Source organism: Crinia signifera, chromosome 9, assembly GCF_055691185.1.
Source record: "Crinia signifera chromosome 9, ASM5569118v1, whole genome shotgun sequence".
Taxonomy (NCBI): Eukaryota; Metazoa; Chordata; class Amphibia; order Anura; family Myobatrachidae; genus Crinia; species Crinia signifera.
Genome location: NC_139225.1, coordinates 1,048,601 through 1,067,909, shown reverse-complemented (window position 1 = coordinate 1,067,909; position 19,309 = coordinate 1,048,601). Strand labels below are relative to the sequence as shown.

At 43.6% G+C, this 19,309-nt stretch overlaps 1 protein-coding gene across 2 annotated transcripts in view; it reads right to left on the bottom strand.

Annotated features, from left to right (window-relative positions):
• NCS1 (neuronal calcium sensor 1) overlaps positions 1-19,309 on the bottom strand; it is a 110,137-nt gene that overhangs the window by 13,621 nt on the left and 77,207 nt on the right. For both annotated transcript variants that reach the window (XM_083160862.1, XM_083160861.1), the window contains exons 3-5: positions 17,838-17,976; positions 14,409-14,487; positions 6,726-6,814 (exon numbers count right to left, since the gene is read on the bottom strand). In XM_083160862.1, coding sequence (XP_083016988.1) covers positions 6,726-6,814; positions 14,409-14,487; positions 17,838-17,976 — 307 coding nt within the window. The remainder of the gene's footprint in view (positions 1-6,725; positions 6,815-14,408; positions 14,488-17,837; positions 17,977-19,309) is intronic.

Genomic DNA, 19,309 nt, shown 5'->3' with positions numbered 1-19,309 from the left:
CCAGAGGGGTAGCAGATGTGGGGTTGGCTCAATCTAGAAGCAGAAGAGAAGATATGAAAGCAACATGTGCAGTTGTTCCCCTCTGATTCCTCCATTTCCCAGTACACGACAAAGCACAGACTTCGGAAAGCTAAGTGTCCACACAGGCAGTCTACATCTATCTCCGAGGAAGCTGTACACTGATGTCTCCATGATACGCATGGACCTGCCAGGTCTCACACCAGTACACTGATGATACGCATGGACCTGCCAGGTCTCACACCAGTACACTGATGATACGCATGGACCTGCCAGGTCACACACCAGTACACTGATGATACGGATGGACCTGCCAGGTCTCACACCAGTACAATGAGGATACGCATGGACCTGCCAGGTCACACACCAGTACACTGATGATACGCATGGACCTGTCAGGTCTCACACCAGTACACTGATGATACGCATGGACCTGCCAGGTCACACACCAGTACACTGATGATACGCATGGACCTGCCACGTCTCACACCAGTACACTGATGATACGCATGGACCTGCCAGGTCTCACACCAGTACACTGTTGATACGCATGGACCTGCCAGGTCTCACACCAGTACACTGATGATACGAATGGACCTGCCAGGTCTCACACCAGTACACTGATGATACACATGGACCTGCCAGGTCACACACCAGTACACTGATGATACGGATGGACCTGCCAGGTCTCACACCAGTACAATGAGGATACGCATGGACCTGCCAGGTCTCACACCAGTACACTGATGATACGCATGAACCTGCCAGGTCACACACCAGTACACTGATGATACGCATGGACCTGCCAGGTCTCACACCAGTACACTGGTGATACGCATGGACCTGCCACGTCTCACACCAGTACACTGATGATACGCATGGACCTGCCAGGTCTCACACCAGTACACTGTTGATACGCATGGACCTGCCAGGTCTCACACCAGTACACTGATGATACGAATGGACCTGCCAGGTCTCACACCAGTACACTGATGATACACATGGACCGGCCAGGTCTCACACCAGTACACTGATGATACGCATGGACCTGCCAGGTCTCACACCAGTACACTGTTGATACGCATGGACCTGCCAGGTCTCACACCAGTACACTGTTGATACGCATGGACCTGCCAGGTCTCACACCAGTACACTGATGATACGCATGGACCTGCCAGGTCTCACACCAGTACACTGATGATATGCATGGACCTGCCAGGTCTCACACCAGTACACTGATGATACGAATGGACCTGCCAGGTCTCACACCAGTACACTGATGATACGTATGGACTTGCCAGGTCTCACACCAGTACACTGATGATACGAATGGACCTGCCAGGTCTCACACCAGTACACTGATGATCCGCATGGAACTGCCAGGTCTCACACCAGTACACTGATGATACACATAGACCTGCCAGGTCACACACCAGTACACTGATGATACGCATGGACCTTCCACGTCTCACACCAGTACACTGATGATACGCATGGACCTGCCAGGTCTCACACCAGTACACTGATGATACGCATGGACCTGCCAGGTCTCACACCAGTACACTGATGATACACATGGACCTGCCAGGTCTCACACCAGTACACTGATGATACGCATGGACCTGCCAGGTCTCACACCAGTACACTGATCATATGCATGGACCTGCCAGGTCTCACACCAGTACACTGATGATCTGCATGGACCTGCATGGTCTCACACCAGTACACTGATGATACGCATGGACCTGCCACGTCTCACACCAGTACACTGATGATACGCATGGACCTGCCAGGTCTCACACCAGTACACTGATGATACGCATGGACCTGCCAGGTCTCACACCAGTACACTGATGATACGCATGGACCTGCTAGGTCTCACACCAGTACACTGATGATCCGTATGGACCTGCCAGGTCTCACATCAGTACACTGATGATACGCATGGACCTGCCAGGTCTCACACCAGTACACTGATGATACGCATGGACCTGCCACGTCTCACACCAGTACACTGATGATACGCATGGACCTGCCAGGTCTCACACCAGTACAATGATCATACGCATGGACCTTCCAGGTCTCACACCAGTACACTGATCATACGCATGGACCTGCCAGGTCACACACCAGTACACTGATCATACGCATGGACCTGCTAGGTCTCACACCAGTACACTGATGATCCGTATGGACCTGCCAGGTCTCACACCAGTACACTGATGATCCGCTTGGACCTGCCAGGTCTCACACCACTACACTGATCATACGCATGGACCTGCCAGGTCTCACACCAGTACACTGATGATCCGCATGGACCTGCCAGGTCTCACACCAGTACACTGATGATACGCATGGACCTGCATGGTCTCACACCAGTACACTGATCATACGCATGGACCTGCCAGGTCTCACACCAGTACACTGATGATACGCATGGACCTGCCAGGTCTCACACCAGTACACTGATGATACGCATGGACCTGCCAGGTCTCACACCAGTACACTGATGATACGCATGGACCTGCCAGGTCTCACACCAGTACACTGATGATACGCATGGACCTGCCAGGTCTCACACCAGTACACTGATCATACGCATGGACCTGCATGGTCTCACACCAGTACACTGATCATACGCATGGCAGGTCTCACATCAGTAACGCGCAGCTGCACAGATGTTACCATCATAGAACTAGCCGGGCCCATGGCAGCAGAATAATAGCTGTATTCCTGTTTATATGCCTATTTAAAACTGAAACTGCAGTAACCTGTAGCAACCAGATTGTTTACTTCATTGTAGAACTATGCATCATCAATTATTTATGAGATGCCAAAATATCTGCAGCACTGGACAGCCGGCATATGAATCATACGGGCATGGATTGGTTAACACATTAACAAATACAGTCAACTGCGCTGCTCAAAATTATGCAAAAAAATAAATAAAAAAGAAGAATATTCTATTCTGTGTTCCACAATGCATTCATTTACTGTATCCCAAAAGTGTTAGAAAGAACTCATTATAGCAACTGAATTCAGGGCAGACAAAAAGTTGGTGAGGGCTTTGTTGCAATTTACAAACCAATGGGAAAAAGTGCGCGTCCCCACTCAATGCTTTTTTTAATGGGAAAAATTGCAACTTTGACACATTATTCCTTAGCTGAATAAGCAACCTCTCTAAACAGAGCTAGCAATGACACACATAGAAGGTAAACATAGAGAGACGGCAATCACACACACATAGAAGGTAAACAGAGAGATAGAACTCGCCCCCATATAGAAGGTAAACATGGAGACAGCACTCATACACATAGATGGTAAACAGAGAGACGGCAATCACACACATAGAAGGTAAACAGAGAGATAGAACTCACCCAAATAGAAGGTAAACATGGAGACAGCACTCATACACATAGAAGGTAAACATAGAGAGACGGCACTCGCAGACATAGAAGGTAAACATAGAGAGACGGCACTCGCAGACATAGAAGGTAAACATAGAGATAGAACTCGCCCAAATAGAAGGTAAACATGGAGACAGCACTCATACACATAGAAGGTAAACATAGAGAGACAGCACTCGCAGACATAGAAGGTAAACATAGAGAGATGGTAATCACACACATAGAAGGTAAACATAGAGATAGAACTCGCCCAAATAGAAGGTAAACATGGAGACAGCACTCATACACATAGAAGGTAAACATAGAGAGACGGCACTCACAGACATAGAAGGTAAACATAGAGAGACGGCACTCGCAGACATAGAAGGTAAACATAGAGATAGAACTCGCCCAAATAGAAGGTAAACATGGAGACAGCACTCATACACATAGAAGGTAAACATAGAGAGACGGCACTCGCAGACATAGAAGGTAAACATAGAGAGACAGCACTCGCAGACATAGAAGGTAAACATAGAGATAGAACTCGCCCAAATAGAAGGTAAACATGGAGACAGCACTCGCAGACATAGAAGGTCAACATAGAAACACGGCACTCACACACATAGATGATAAACATAGAGAGATGGTAATCACACACATAGAAGGTAAACATAGAGATACTGTAGAACTTGCCCAAATAGAAGGTAAAAATAGAGAGACGGCACTCGCAGACATAGAAGGTAAAAGGTGGCGTATTTGGCCATATGGAGTTGTATTTTTGTTTGCATATTCGTATTAGTATTTTGGTTTCCGTACCTATTTTTGCTGTTTTTATGCCTTTTGCTTAACAGAAAGTAACTTTATGGTTGGCTAAAATTATATACTTGGGAGTATTCTCCCAGCCATATAAAAAATGGAGTTTGCTGAGTTATGTAGTTATCTAGTGATTGTTGAGTGGTTTATTTGTTTGAAAGTTGTCTTGTGATTTGTGTTGTAATTTAATTTAATTAACTCTTTATTTGTGAGTGAAGTTTATATATATGTGTATGTGTGTGTGTGTGTGTGTGTGTGTGTGTATGTGTGTATATATGTGTATGTGTGTATGTGAGAGGTAAGGAAAGGAGGGTATTCTTTGTTTGTTTGTCCTTTTATTTTTCAGTGTGTTGTTTGTTCTTGTGTGTGCAGTGTCTGTGTCTGATAATGAGAGTAGTCAGGTGGGGGAGGATTAAACGAGAGATACGCAGCCTGCTGCTGATGTTCTGTTTGATGACAACGGCGTCTTCTTTGATGCATGTGTAAAGACATCAGGTAGCCCACAATGAAAACTTCTGAATGTATAAATGAGTAGCCATCACTGTTTGTAACAAGCAGAGGAGTGTGTTTGTGTGCTTAATGGGCTTTTATAAGGCACACATTTGTTTATGGGAGTAGCTGTGGGCTAATATTTGAGTAATTTCACATGTTAAAATAATAATGCTAAATACTTCTGGAAATAATGGAGTATTTTTCAGTCGTATTATTTTATGATTTGTACTTGTATACGTATGTATTTATAAATACGAATTGTTAGTACATTTCAAATTAACATGGGAGTAAATGTAAAATACAAGTCATATTCTTTCAATGGCTTATTTATTCTTATAACTTCAGGAATATGAATAGGACTGGTAGTATCGGCCGTAAAAAGGCAAATTACTAACATACTCCTACATTATTAAATTTAAAAAATATGAATATGTGCCCAAATAGCTTATTAAATTTCCCCCATAAAAGGCAAACATAGAGACAGTACTCACACAAATGGGAAGTGAGTATAGAGAGACGGCACTCACACAAACATAAAGTAAGCATAGAGAGCTGGCACTAACACAAATAGAAAGTAAGCATAGAGAGAGAGGACACTCCCATAAATAGAAAGTAAGCATAGAGATGGCACTCACATAAATAGAAAGTAAGCATAGAGAGATGGCACTCACACAAATAGAAAGTAAGCATAGTGATATGGCACTCACAGAAACAGAAAGTAAGCATAGAGAGACAGTACTCACATAAATAGAAAGTAAGCATAGAGAGATGGCACTCACACAAATAGAAAGTAAGCATAAAGAGACGGTACTCACATAAATATGAAGTAAGCATAGAGAGACGGTACTCACATACATAGAAAGTAAGCATAGAGATGGCACTCACACAAATAGAAAGTTAGCATAGAGAGATGGCACTCACAGAAACAGGAAGTAAGCATAGAGAGACGGCACTCACATAAATAGAAAGTAAGCATAGAGATGGCACTCACACAAATAGAAAGTAAGCATAGTGATATGGCACTCACAGAAACAGGAAGTAAGCATAGAGAGACGGCACTCAGATAAATAGAAAGTAAGCATAGAGATGGCACTCACACAAATAGAAAGTAAGCATAGAGAGAGGGCACTCACACAAATATAAAGTAAGCATAGAGAGACGGCACTCACATAAATAGAAAGTAAGCATAGAGAGATGGCACTCACACAAATATAAAGTAAGCATAGAGAGACGGCACTCACATAAATAGAAAGAAAGCATAGAGAGAGGGCACTCACACAAATAGAAAGTAAACATAGAGAGATGGCACTCACAGAAGCAGAAAATAAGCACAGAGAGACGGCACTCACATAAATAGAACGTAAGCATAGAGAGACGGCACTCACACAAATAGAAAGTAAGCATAGAGATTACCAGTGGGGACTTCCAGCATTACCGCGCATTCCAATCCACCCTACTGCATCCTAGAATCATGCATTATACAGTTAAGACCGCCCCCCCCCTGGCCAATAGGAGTCTGGGGGCAGGTTTAAGCATATAATGCATTATACTGATTCCCAGGAAAATTTCTGGGTGTACCAAAGGGGTTAAAGTTTCCATATCAGCAATTGTGTATATATATATATATACATACTACAGTAGGTTGGTATGGGCATGTTTAGTGCCAAAGTATTAGGCATGATTTAATTCAGACTATCTAAGGCAGGGCTGGGCAATTGCGGCCCTCCAGATGTTGATGAACTACACATCCCAGCATGCCTTGCATCAGTTTCAGCATGGCCACATAGCAAAACTAATGCAAAGCATCCTGGGATGTGTAGTTCATCAACATCTGGAGTGCTGCAATTGCCCAGCCCTGATCTAAGGTCACAAATAAAATATATTGGATGTAGTAAAGAATTCCTAGCATGCGGCGATACATACAGACACACAGGCCGCTGAGCTACACATACTGACAGCATAACCTGCAGCGAGACAGATGATACTACAGTGTCTATGCCTCTGACCACTTACCACCATCTGATAAATTGCATCCACAATGTCCAGCATCTCATTTCGTGTGATGTACCCATCATTATCCAAGTCATACAGTTTAAACGCCCCTAGGGAACGAAGAGAGGACTCATCAAACAGGCAATCACTCCTCATCAAACTTGCAGAACGATCCCTGGTCTCGTCATAGACAATGCTGCTCATATAAAAGGGAAACATGCAGCTTGTGTATAAATAATAGAACGTCCAGAATATCTTATTACATCATTAAGCATCCAGAGACATATAAAGGAGACTTCAAACACAGAAACATACTGGGAGGGTTATCACAGAAATGGGTAAGGGAAGCACTGTTCACAATCCCGGCATTTGTTATACTTTCCCAATATCTACAGATAATAGTTTTGGTGAAGCGTACGGCATTGGTGATATAATTACAATAATTACTCACAGAAAGAATAAAAGAACATATGTACAGCATACAGCATTAATGGTTCCTTCTTAGTGATAGTGAGACTGCATTCCTACAGTCTGACTTTTGTGATACATAAATGCTGTATACAGGGTACATATATCCGGCAGTGATGGTACACGCGTACATGTCTTATACAGGGTACATATATCCGGCAGTGATGGTACGCGTACGTGTCTTATACAGGGTACATATATCCGGCAGTGATGGTACACGCGTACATGTCTTATACAGGGTACATATATCCGGCAGTGATGGTACGCGTACATGTCTTATACAGGGTACATATATCCGGCAGTGATGGTACACGTACATGTCTTATACAGGGTACATATATCCGGCAGTGATGGTACACGCGTACATGTCTTATACAGGGTACATATATCCGGCAGTGATGGTACGCGTACATGTCTTATACAGGGTACATATATCCGTCAGTGATGGTACGCGTATGTGTCTTATACAGAGTACATATATCCGGCAGTGATGGTACACGTATGTGTCTTATACAGAGTACATATATCCGGCAGTGATGGTACACGCGTACATGTCTTATACAGGGTACATATATCCGGCAGTGATGGTACACGTACATGTCTTATACAGGGTACATATATCCGGCAGTGATGGGACACGTACATGTCTTATACAGGGTACATATATCCGGCAGTGATGGTACGCGTATGTGTCTTATACAGAGTACATATATCCGGCAGTGATGGTACACGCGTACATGTCTTATACAGGGTACATATATCCGGCAGTGATGGTACACGTACATGTCTTATACAGGGTACATATATCCGGCAGTGATGGGACACGTACATGTCTTATACAGGGTACATATATCCGGCAGTGATGGTACGCGTACATGTCTTATACAGGGTACATATATCCGGCAGTGATGGTACGCGTACATGTCTTATACAGGGTACATATATCCGGCAGTGATGGTACGCGTACATGTCTTATACAGGGTACATATATCCGGCAGTGATGGTACGCGTATGTGTCTTATACAGGGTACATATATCCGGCAGTGATGGTATACGTTCATGTCTTATACAGGGTACATATATCCGGCAGTGATGGTACACGTATGTGTCTTATACAGGGTACATATATTCGGCAGTGATGGTACACGCGTACATGTCTTATACAGGGTACATATATCCGGCAGTGATGGTACACGCGTACATGTCTTATACAGGGTACATATATCCTGCAGTGATGGTACGCGTATGTGTCTTATACAGGGTACATATATCCGGCAGTGATGGTACACGCGTACATGTCTTATACAGGGTACATATATCCGGCAGTGATGGTACACGTACATGTCTTATACAGGGTACATATATCTGGCAGTGATGGTACACGCGTACATGTCTTATACAGGGTACATATATCCGGCAGTGATGGTACACGTACATGTCTTATACAGGGTACATATATCCGGCAGTGATGGTATACGTACATGTCTTATACAGGGTACATATATCCGTCAGTGATGGTACACGTATGTGTCTTATACAGGGTACATATATCCGGCAGTGATGGTACACGCGTACATGTCTTATACAGGGTACATATATCCTGCAGTGATGGTACGCGTACATGTCTTATACAGGGTACATATATCCGGCAGTGATGGTACGCGTACATGTCTTATACAGGGTACATATATCCGGCAGTGATGGTACACGTACATGTCTTATACAGGGTACATATATCTGGCAGTGATGGTACACGCGTACATGTCTTATACAGGGTACATATATCCGGCAGTGATGGTACACGTACATGTCTTATACAGGGTACATATATCCGGCAGTGATGGTACACGTACATGTCTTATACAGGGTACATATATCCGTCAGTGATGGTACGCGTACATGTCTTATACAGGGTACATATATCCGGCAGTGATGGTATACGTACATGTCTTATACAGGGTACATATATCCGTCAGTGATGGTACACGTACATGTCTTATACAGGGTACATATATCCGGCAGTGATGGTACACGTACATGTCTTATACAGGGTACATATATCCGGCAGTGATGGTACACGCGTACATGTCTTATACAGGGTACATATATCCGGCAGTGATGGTACACGCGTACATGTCTTATACAGGGTACATATATCCGGCAGTGATGGTACACGTACATGTCTTATACAGGGTACATATATCCGGCAGTGATGGTACGCGTACATGTCTTATACAGGGTACATATATCCGGCAGTGATGGTACACGCGTACATGTCTTATACAGGGTACATATATCCGGCAGTGATGTACACGTACATGTCTTATACAGGGTACATATATCCGGCAGTGATGGTACGCGTACATGTCTTATACAGGGTACATATATCCGGCAGTGATGTACACGTACATGTCTTATACAGGGTACATATATCCGGCAGTGATGGTACGCGTACATGTCTTATACAGGGTACATATATCCGGCAGTGATGGTACGCGTACATGTCTTATACAGGGTACATATATCCGGCAGTGATGGTACACGCGTACATGTCTTATACAGGGTACATATATCCGGCAGTGATGTACACGTACATGTCTTATACAGGGTACATTTATCCGGCAGTGATGGTACACGCACATGTCTTATACAGGGTACATATATCCGGCAGTGATGGTACACGTACATGTCTTATACAGGGTACATATATCCGGCAGTGATGGTACACGTACATGTCTTATACAGGGTACATATATCCGGCAGTGATGGTACATGTACATGTCTTATACAGGGTACATATATCCGGCAGTGATGGTACACGTACATGTCTTATACAGGGTACATACATCCATCAGTGATGGGACACGTACATGTCTTATACAGGGTACATATATCCGGCAGTGATGGTACACGTACATGTCTTATACAGGGTACATATATCCGGCAGTGATGGTACACGCGTACATGTCTTATACAGGGTACATATATCCGGCAGTGATGGTACACGCGTACATGTCTTATACAGGGTACATATATCCGGCAGTGATGGTACACGTACATGTCTTATACAGGGTACATATATCCGGCAGTGATGGTACACGTACATGTCTTATACAGGGTACATATTTCCGGCAGTGATGGTACACGTACATGTCTTATACAGGGTACATATATCCGGCAGTGATGGTACACGTACATGTCTTATACAGGGTACATATATCCGGAAGTGATGTACACGTACATGTCTTATACAGGGTACATATATCCGGCAGTGATGGTACACGTACATGTCTTATACAGGGTACATACATCCATCAGTGATGGTACACGTACATGTCTTATACAGGGTACATATATCCGGCAGTGATGGTACACGTACATGTCTTATACAGGGTACATATATCCGTCAGTGATGGTACACGTACATGTCTTATACAGGGTACATACATCCGTCAGTGATGGTACACGTACATGTCTTATACAGGGTACATATATCCGGCAGTGATGGTACACGCGTACATGTCTTATACAGGGTACATATATCCGGCAGTGATGGTACACGTACATGTTTTATACAGGGTACATATATCCGGCAGTGATGGTATACGTACATGTCTTATACAGGGTACATATATCCGGCAGTGATGGTACACGCGTACATGTCTTATACAGGGTACATATATCCGGCAGTGATGGTACACGTACATGTCTTATACAGGGTACATATATCCGTCAGTGATGGTACACGTACATGTCTTATACAGGGTACATATATCCGGCAGTGATGGTACACATACATGTCTTATACAGGGTGCATACATCCGGCAGTGATGGTACACGTACATGTCTTATACAGGGTACATACATCCATCAGTGATGGTACACGTACATGTCTTATACAGGGTGCATACATCCATCAGTGATGGTACACGTACATGTCTTATACAGGGTGCATATATCCGGCAGTGATGGTACATGTACATGTCTTATACAGGGTACATATATCCGTCAGTGATGGGACACGTACATGTCTTATACAGGGTGCATATATCCATCAGTGATGGTACACGTACATGTCTTATACAGGGTACATATATCCGGCAGTGATGGGACACGTACATGTCTTATACAGGGTACATATATCCGTCAGTGATGGGACACGTACATGTCTTATACAGGGTGCATATATCCATCAGTGATGTACACGTACATGTCTTATACAGGGTGCATACATCCGTCAGTGATGGTACACGTACATGTCTTATACAGGGTACATATATCCGGCAGTGATGGTACACGTACATGTCTTATACAGGGTGCATACATCCGTCAGTGATGGTACACGTACATGTCTTATACAGGGTACATATATCCATCAGTGATGTACACGTACATGTGTTATACAGGGTACATATATCCGGCAGTGATGGTACACGCGTACATGTCTTATACAGGGTACATATATCCCGCAATGATGGTACACGTACATGTCTTATACAGGGTACATATATCCGGCAGTGATGGTACACGTACATGTCTTATACAGGGTACATACATCCGGCAGATATGTGACCCGTAAATGTCTCATACAGGGTACATACATGACTTTTAAATGCCTCATACAGGGTAAATAAATGACGTGTAAATGCCTCATACAGGGTACATACATGACGTGTAAATGCCTCATACAGTGTACATACATGACGTGTAAATGCCTCATACAGGGTACATACATGACGTGTAAATGCCTCATACAGTGTACATACATGACGTGTAAATGCCTCATACAGGGTACATACATGACGTTTAAATGCCTCATACAGGGTACATACAAGACTTGTAAATGCCTCATACAGGGTACATACATGACGTTTAAATGCCTCATACAGGGTACATACATGACTTGTAAAAGCCTCATACAGGGTACATACATGACGTGTAAATGCCTCATACAGGGTACATACATGACTTGTGAATGCCTCATACAGGGTACATACATGACTTGTAAATGCCTCATACAGGGTACATACATGACTTGTGAATGCCTCATACAGGGTACATACATGACTTGTAAATGCCTCATACAGGGTACATACATGATGTGTAAATGCCTCATACAGGGTACATGCATGATGTTTAAATGCCTCATACAGGGTACATACATGACATGTAAATGCCTCATACAGGGTACATACATGACGTGTAAATGCCTCATACAGGGTACATACATGACGTGTAAATGCCTCATACAGGGTACATACATGACTTCTAAATGCCTCATACAGGGTACATACATGACGTGTAAAAGCCTCATACAGGGTACATACATGACGTGTAAATGCCTCATACAGGGTACATACATGACGTATAAATGTATTATATACGGCACATATCCAGCATGCAGAAGGTCACTCACTCAATCAGTGATGGGACACGTACATGTCTTATACAGGGTACATATATCCGGCAGCGATGGTACGCGTACATGTCTTATACAGGGTACATATATCCGACAGTGATGGTACACATACACGTCTTATACAGGGTACATATATCCGGCTGTGATGGTACGCGTACATGTCTTATACAGGGTGCATACATCCATCAGTGATGGGACACGTACATGTCTTAAACAGGGTACATATATCCATCAGTGATGGTACACGTACATGTCTTATACAGGGTACATATATCCGTCAGTGATGGGACACGTACATGTCTTATACAGGGTACATATATCCGGCAGTGATGGTACACGTACATGTCTTATACAGGGTACATATATCCGGCAGTGATGGTACACGTACATGTCTTATACAGGGTACATATATCCGTCAGTGATGGGACACGTACATGTCTTATACAGGATACATACACCCGGCAGTGATGGTACACGTACATGTCTTATACAGGGTACATATATCCGTCAGTGATGGGACACGTACATGTCTTATACAGGGTACATATATCCGGCAGTGATGGTACACGTACATGTCTTATACAGGGTACATATATCCGGCAGTGATGGTACACGTACATGTCTTATACAGGGTACATATATCCGGCAGTGATGGTACACGTACATGTCTTATACAGGGTACATATATCCGTCAGTGATGGTACACGTACATGTCTTATACAGGGTGCATACATCCGTCAGTGATGGTACACGTACATGTCTTATACAGAGTACATATATCCGGCAGTGATGGTACACGTACATGTCTTATACAGGGTACATATATCCGGCAGTGATGGTACACGCGTACATGTCTTATACAGGGTGCATACATCCGGCAGTGATGGTATACGTACATGTCTTATACAGGGTACATACATCCATCAGTGATGTACACGTACATGTGTTATACAGGGTACATATATCCGGCAGTGATGGTACACGTACATGTCTTATACAGGGTACATATATCCGGCAGTGATGGTACACGTACATGTCTTATACAGGGTACATACATCCGGCAGATATGTGACCCGTAAATGTCTCATACAGGGTACATACATGACTTTTAAATGCCTCATACAGGGTAAATAAATGACGTGTAAATGCCTCATACAGGGTACATACATGACGTGTAAATGCCTCATACAGTGTACATACATGACGTGTAAATGCCTTATACAGGGTACATACATGACGTTTAAATGCCTCATACAGGGTACATACATGACTTGTAAATGCCTCATACAGGGTACATACATGACGTTTAAATGCCTCATACAGGGTACATACATGACTTGTAAATGCCTCATACAGGGTACATACATGACGTGTAAATGCCTCATACAGGGTACATACATGACTTGTAAATGCCTCATACAGGGTACATACATGACTTGTGAATGCCTCATACAGGGTACATACATGACTTGTAAATGCCTCATACAGGGTACATACATGACGTGTAAATGCCTCATACAGGGTACATACATGACATGTAAATGCCTCATACAGGGTACATACATGACGTGTAAATGCCCCATACAGGGTACATACATGACGTGTAAATGCCTCATACAGGGTACATACATGACTTCTAAATGCCTCATACAGGGTACATACATGACGTGTAAAAGCCTCATACAGGGTACATACATGACGTGTAAATGCCTCATACAGGGTACATACATGACGTGTAAAAGCCTCATACAGGGTACATACATGACGTATAAATGTATTATATACGGCACATATCCAGCATGCAGAAGGTCACTCACATCTCAGTTTCTCATCCAGGGTCCCGCGCGAGGTGACAGACAAGGCCTGGATAAACTCTGCAAACTCAATCCGGCCGTCCTGCAAGGATACAGATGGTAACACGCTTGGCTGAGCAATGGTATACAGTCCCTCTGTTTAGCTTCAATGTTACTACTCAACAACAGACAAAGATACGATTCAACATTTCCAAATGATAAAAACATAATTCTTCTTTTGGCAAAATTACAAGAAAATGTCTACATTTTACACTTTGCAGCAGGCAATCCCTCACGGCACACTGACAGTGCAGTTTAAGTGATATCCAGACTTTAAAGGTCCATACACACTGGGTGACTATGCCCAGCGTGTATGGACAGCGATGATCACATTCATCGCTGCGGGGAAAGCTGCTCATTGCATACACACTGAGCGGCTTTCCCCCTGCCCGGCACCGACAGAGGGGGGAGGACGGCGTTGCATAGCGGAGCACTATGCAAAGCCGTCCTGAAAGCCGCTCATCTGCTGGTGTAACCAGCAGGTGAACGGCTTTTCCGGCGATGTTGTGGGAGCGCGCAGCAGCGCTCACCGCTCATCGCTGGGCCATACACACTGGGCGGCTTTGAGCTGAAAGACGCTCAAACTGGGCCTTAACACAGATGGTTGAATCAAATAACTCAGGTACTAGTTAAGTCACCTGTGCTCAAGCCTGGATATCACTAAAACCTGCACTGTTATACCCCTTTCATACCACTAAATCAACCTGGGTTATTGCCGTGTTAACCAGGGTTGATCTGTAGTGTGAAAGAGCCACATGACTATTTCCTGAGTCGAACAACCTGGTATTTATTATTATTATTATATTTTTATTTCTAAGGCGCCACAAGTGGTACGCAGCGCCGTACATATAGAACACATTAGTAACGTACAGGGTACACAGAACTAGACATAACACAATTAAAGAACAATACAGCTGAGATGTAGGGAAGTGAATGAGAAGAGATGCAGGTATAGATGGTAGGTGAGTAAGAGAGCTGAGATGTAGGGAAGTGAGTGAGAAGAGATGCAGGTATAGATTGTAGGTGAGTAAGAGAGCTGAGATGTAGGCAAGTGAGTGAGAAGAGATGCGGGTATAGATTGTAGGTGAGTAAGAGAGCTGAGATGTAGGGAAGTGAGTGAGTAGAGATGCGGGTATAGATGGTAGGTGAGTAAGAGAGCTGAGATGTAGGGAAGTGAGTGAGTAGAGATGCAGGTATAGATTGTAGGTGAGTAAGAGAGCTGAGATGTAGGGAAGTGAGTGAGAAGAGATGCAGGTATAGATGGTAGGTGAGTAAGAGAGCTGAGATATAGGGAAGTGAGTGAGAAGAGATGCAGGTATAGATGGTAGGTGAGTAAGAGAGCTGAGATATAGGGAAGTGAGTGAGAAGAGATGCAGGTATAGATAGTAGGTGAGTAAGAGAGCTGAGATGTAGGGAAGTGAGTGAGAAGAGATGCAGGTATAGATGGTAGGTGAGTAAGAGAGCTGAGATATAGGGAAGCGAGTGAGAAGAGATGCAGGTATAGATAGTAGGTGAGTAAGAGAGCTGAGATGTAGGGAAGTGAGTGAGAAGGGATGCAGGTATAGATGGTAGGTGAGTAAGAGAGCTGAGATATAGGGAAGCGAGTGAGAAGAGATGCAGGTATAGATAGTAGGTGAGTAAGAGAGCTGAGATGTAGGGAAGTGAGTGAGAAGGGATGCAGGTATAGATGGTAGGTGAGTAAGAGAGCTGAGATATAGGGAAGCGAGTGAGAAGAGATGCAGGTATAGATAGTAGGTGAGTAAGAGAGCTGAGATGTAGGGAAGCGAGTGAGAAGAGATGCAGGTATAGATGGTAGGTGAGTAAGAGAGCTGAGATATAGGGAAGCGAGTGAGAAGAGATGCAGGTATAGATGGTAGGTGAGTAAGAGAGCTGAGATGTAGGGAAGCGAGTGAGAAGAGATGCAGGTATAGATGGTAGGTGAGTAAGAGAGCTGAGATGTAGGGAAGTGAGTGAGAAGAGATGCAGGTATAGATGGTAGTGAGTAAGAGAGCTAAGATATAGGGATATAGGGCCCATAATACATCTATTACACCCTATACAGACATAGGACACTACACCCCAACATGTCCTGGCCATAATACATCTATTACACTGTATACAGACATAGGACACTACACCCCAACATGTCCTGACCACTGGTCATAATACATCTATTACACCCTATACAGACATAGGACACTACACCCCAACATGTCCTGACCACTGGCCATAATACATCTATTACATCCTATAGAGACATAGGACAATACACCCCCAACATGTCCTGACCGCTGGCCATAATACATCTATTACACCCTATACAGACATAGGACACTACACCCCAACATGTCCTGACCACTGGCCATAATACATCTATTACACCCTATACAGACATAGGACACTACACCCCCAACATGTCCTGACCACTCTCCATTATACATCTGTTACACCCTATACAGACATAGGACACTACACCCCAACATGTCCTGACCGCCGGCCATAATACATCTATTACACCCTATACAGACATAGGACACTACACCCCAACATATCCTGACAGCTGGCCATAATACATCTATTACACCCTATACAGACATAGGACACTACACCCCAACATGTCCTGACCACTGGCCATAATACATCTATTACACCCTATACAGACATAGGACACGACACCTCAACATAACCTGACCATTGTACATGAGCATAATACACCTATTACACTGTATACAGACGTAGGACACTACACCCCCAACATGTTTTGACAACTGAACATGACCATAATACAATTCTATTTCAGATATAGGAACCCTCCCCCCATTCCAACAAAATGGTCTGGACATGACATAATATTATTTTACACTCTATACAGACATTGTATACTTCCAAATAGATGGTGATCATGAGTTCACTCCCACATTAGAACACTATTGCAAAGTGAGCAGTAGGTTGGGGTCTGTGTGTGTGTTACCAGGCATAGTGCACAACCCATGGTCTAATTCTAGCATCTTGGTAGAACTTCATAGGGGTATTTTAGTAAACTACATCTGTAATCTACAAACAGAGGAGGCAGCCATTTTGAAGTGAGAATGAAGTTCATTTAGAGTAACCAGAGTCGATCAAGTTAATGGTAACCTATATCTCATAAACACAATCCTCATGAATAATAGGCTGAGAGTCTCAGTGATGTTGCTGGTTTCTACCAAGTTGGTACGATGCATACTGGTACACCAAACAAAATGGCTCTTTCCACAGGTTCTCTTTAGCATCAGTATTTTTTAACGGTCATTAACAATTTCTAACAAATAGTAACAAATTAGTTGTGAATCTTTGGATTCCAAGAGAGGCAACATGGTTCATTTAATGTGAAGGAGAAATCCGATGCATACTTACTTTGTTCTCGTCGAAAACATTGAAGACAAAAGTGGCAAATTTAGTGGGGTCTCCAAATGGGAAAAACTGTTTGTAAATCTTCTGGAACCCTGCGGCATCCAGCTGACCACTAGGGCAATCTTTGATGAAGCCTTTATACCTGCAGCAGGAGGACAGGTGTATTATACACAACGCAACACCAACAACACACAAGATGCATACCACTAGAGACAATGCCACTGGGCAAGGAGCCATCTTTTTATGCTCTAATGCAAGGTTTCTAAAATGATGGACTCACCCTTTAGTTTACAGCAACAAAATAAATAACATACTCATATCTAAAAAAGAAACACCTTTATTATCTCTTACATATTTGTCATCTATTATTTGCCTGTTTGTTTGTCTGGTATGCATTCAGACACTGTTGTACCGATTTGGACAAAACCAACGCAAGGTGGCTTGATTGGGACCAGATTCGGTTCACAGCCACTAAGTTCCCCAATCCTGACCCCGTGTGGTGCCCGGGTGCCCAAAAAGGGGTCCGGCCACTACACAAAAGTGGGTCAGGGATGCAAGATATGGCAAAGTTGCATAACATAGAGGTGGTAGAGGACATGGGGTTTAAGAAAAAAAATGTGGTCAGATCCGGGATCCGACCACAGAGAGGTGTATGCTGGGTACACCATGGACATGGGGAGCATGTTCAGGGACTTCTCGCTGGAAGGATTTGAATGAGAACGTCAGAGAGGGATGGCAAATGTTCTGGGATGCCTATTGGAGTGACCAGGACCTCTGTACATTGTCAAACAGGTGTACGCCGGGCAGACCTTTGACCTGGGAAGCACGTTCTGTGCCTTCCACTAGATGGATTTTGATGGAAATGTCAGAAAATTTGAGAAGCAGGAAACAAAATGGCAAAAATCCCAAAAATAATTTACAAAATGCTACAGATACAGATAAAAGGCATTGTCCGTCCGTCCGTCCCCCCCCCCCCCCCCAAACAAAAATTGGTAAGAAGATTGCCGCTCACAGAATCTGGAGATTATGGGTACAGGCGAAACGCCATCAACAAACATGACAGTAGGCAGTCACCTCCTGGGTCTGTGGGAAGAGCTGTAGAGCTTATATCAAGAGAAGGATAAAGTTCAAGCAATGCTGATAGCACAACCAAACGCGAACAACTCACAGTGAACATAAAATAAACTAGAAAAGGTATAGATCAAAATATAACAATATGAATAACACAATGGGTGAAATACACTCCGTGGATGGTATATAGAGGAACAACCAAGTATACCAATATATATATAAATCTATAAAGAACAAAGGATGCTACTAGATCTGGCCCTGGAGAGGACATGCACAGAGCAGGGCTCCTGTATATGAAAGTGTCAGGAGCAACAGGAGGGTTAATCTCAGCCACATACCAAGTACCCAAGTACATCCATCATCCTGCACCACCCTATTATTAACCCTACTGGCCCTCAAGAGAA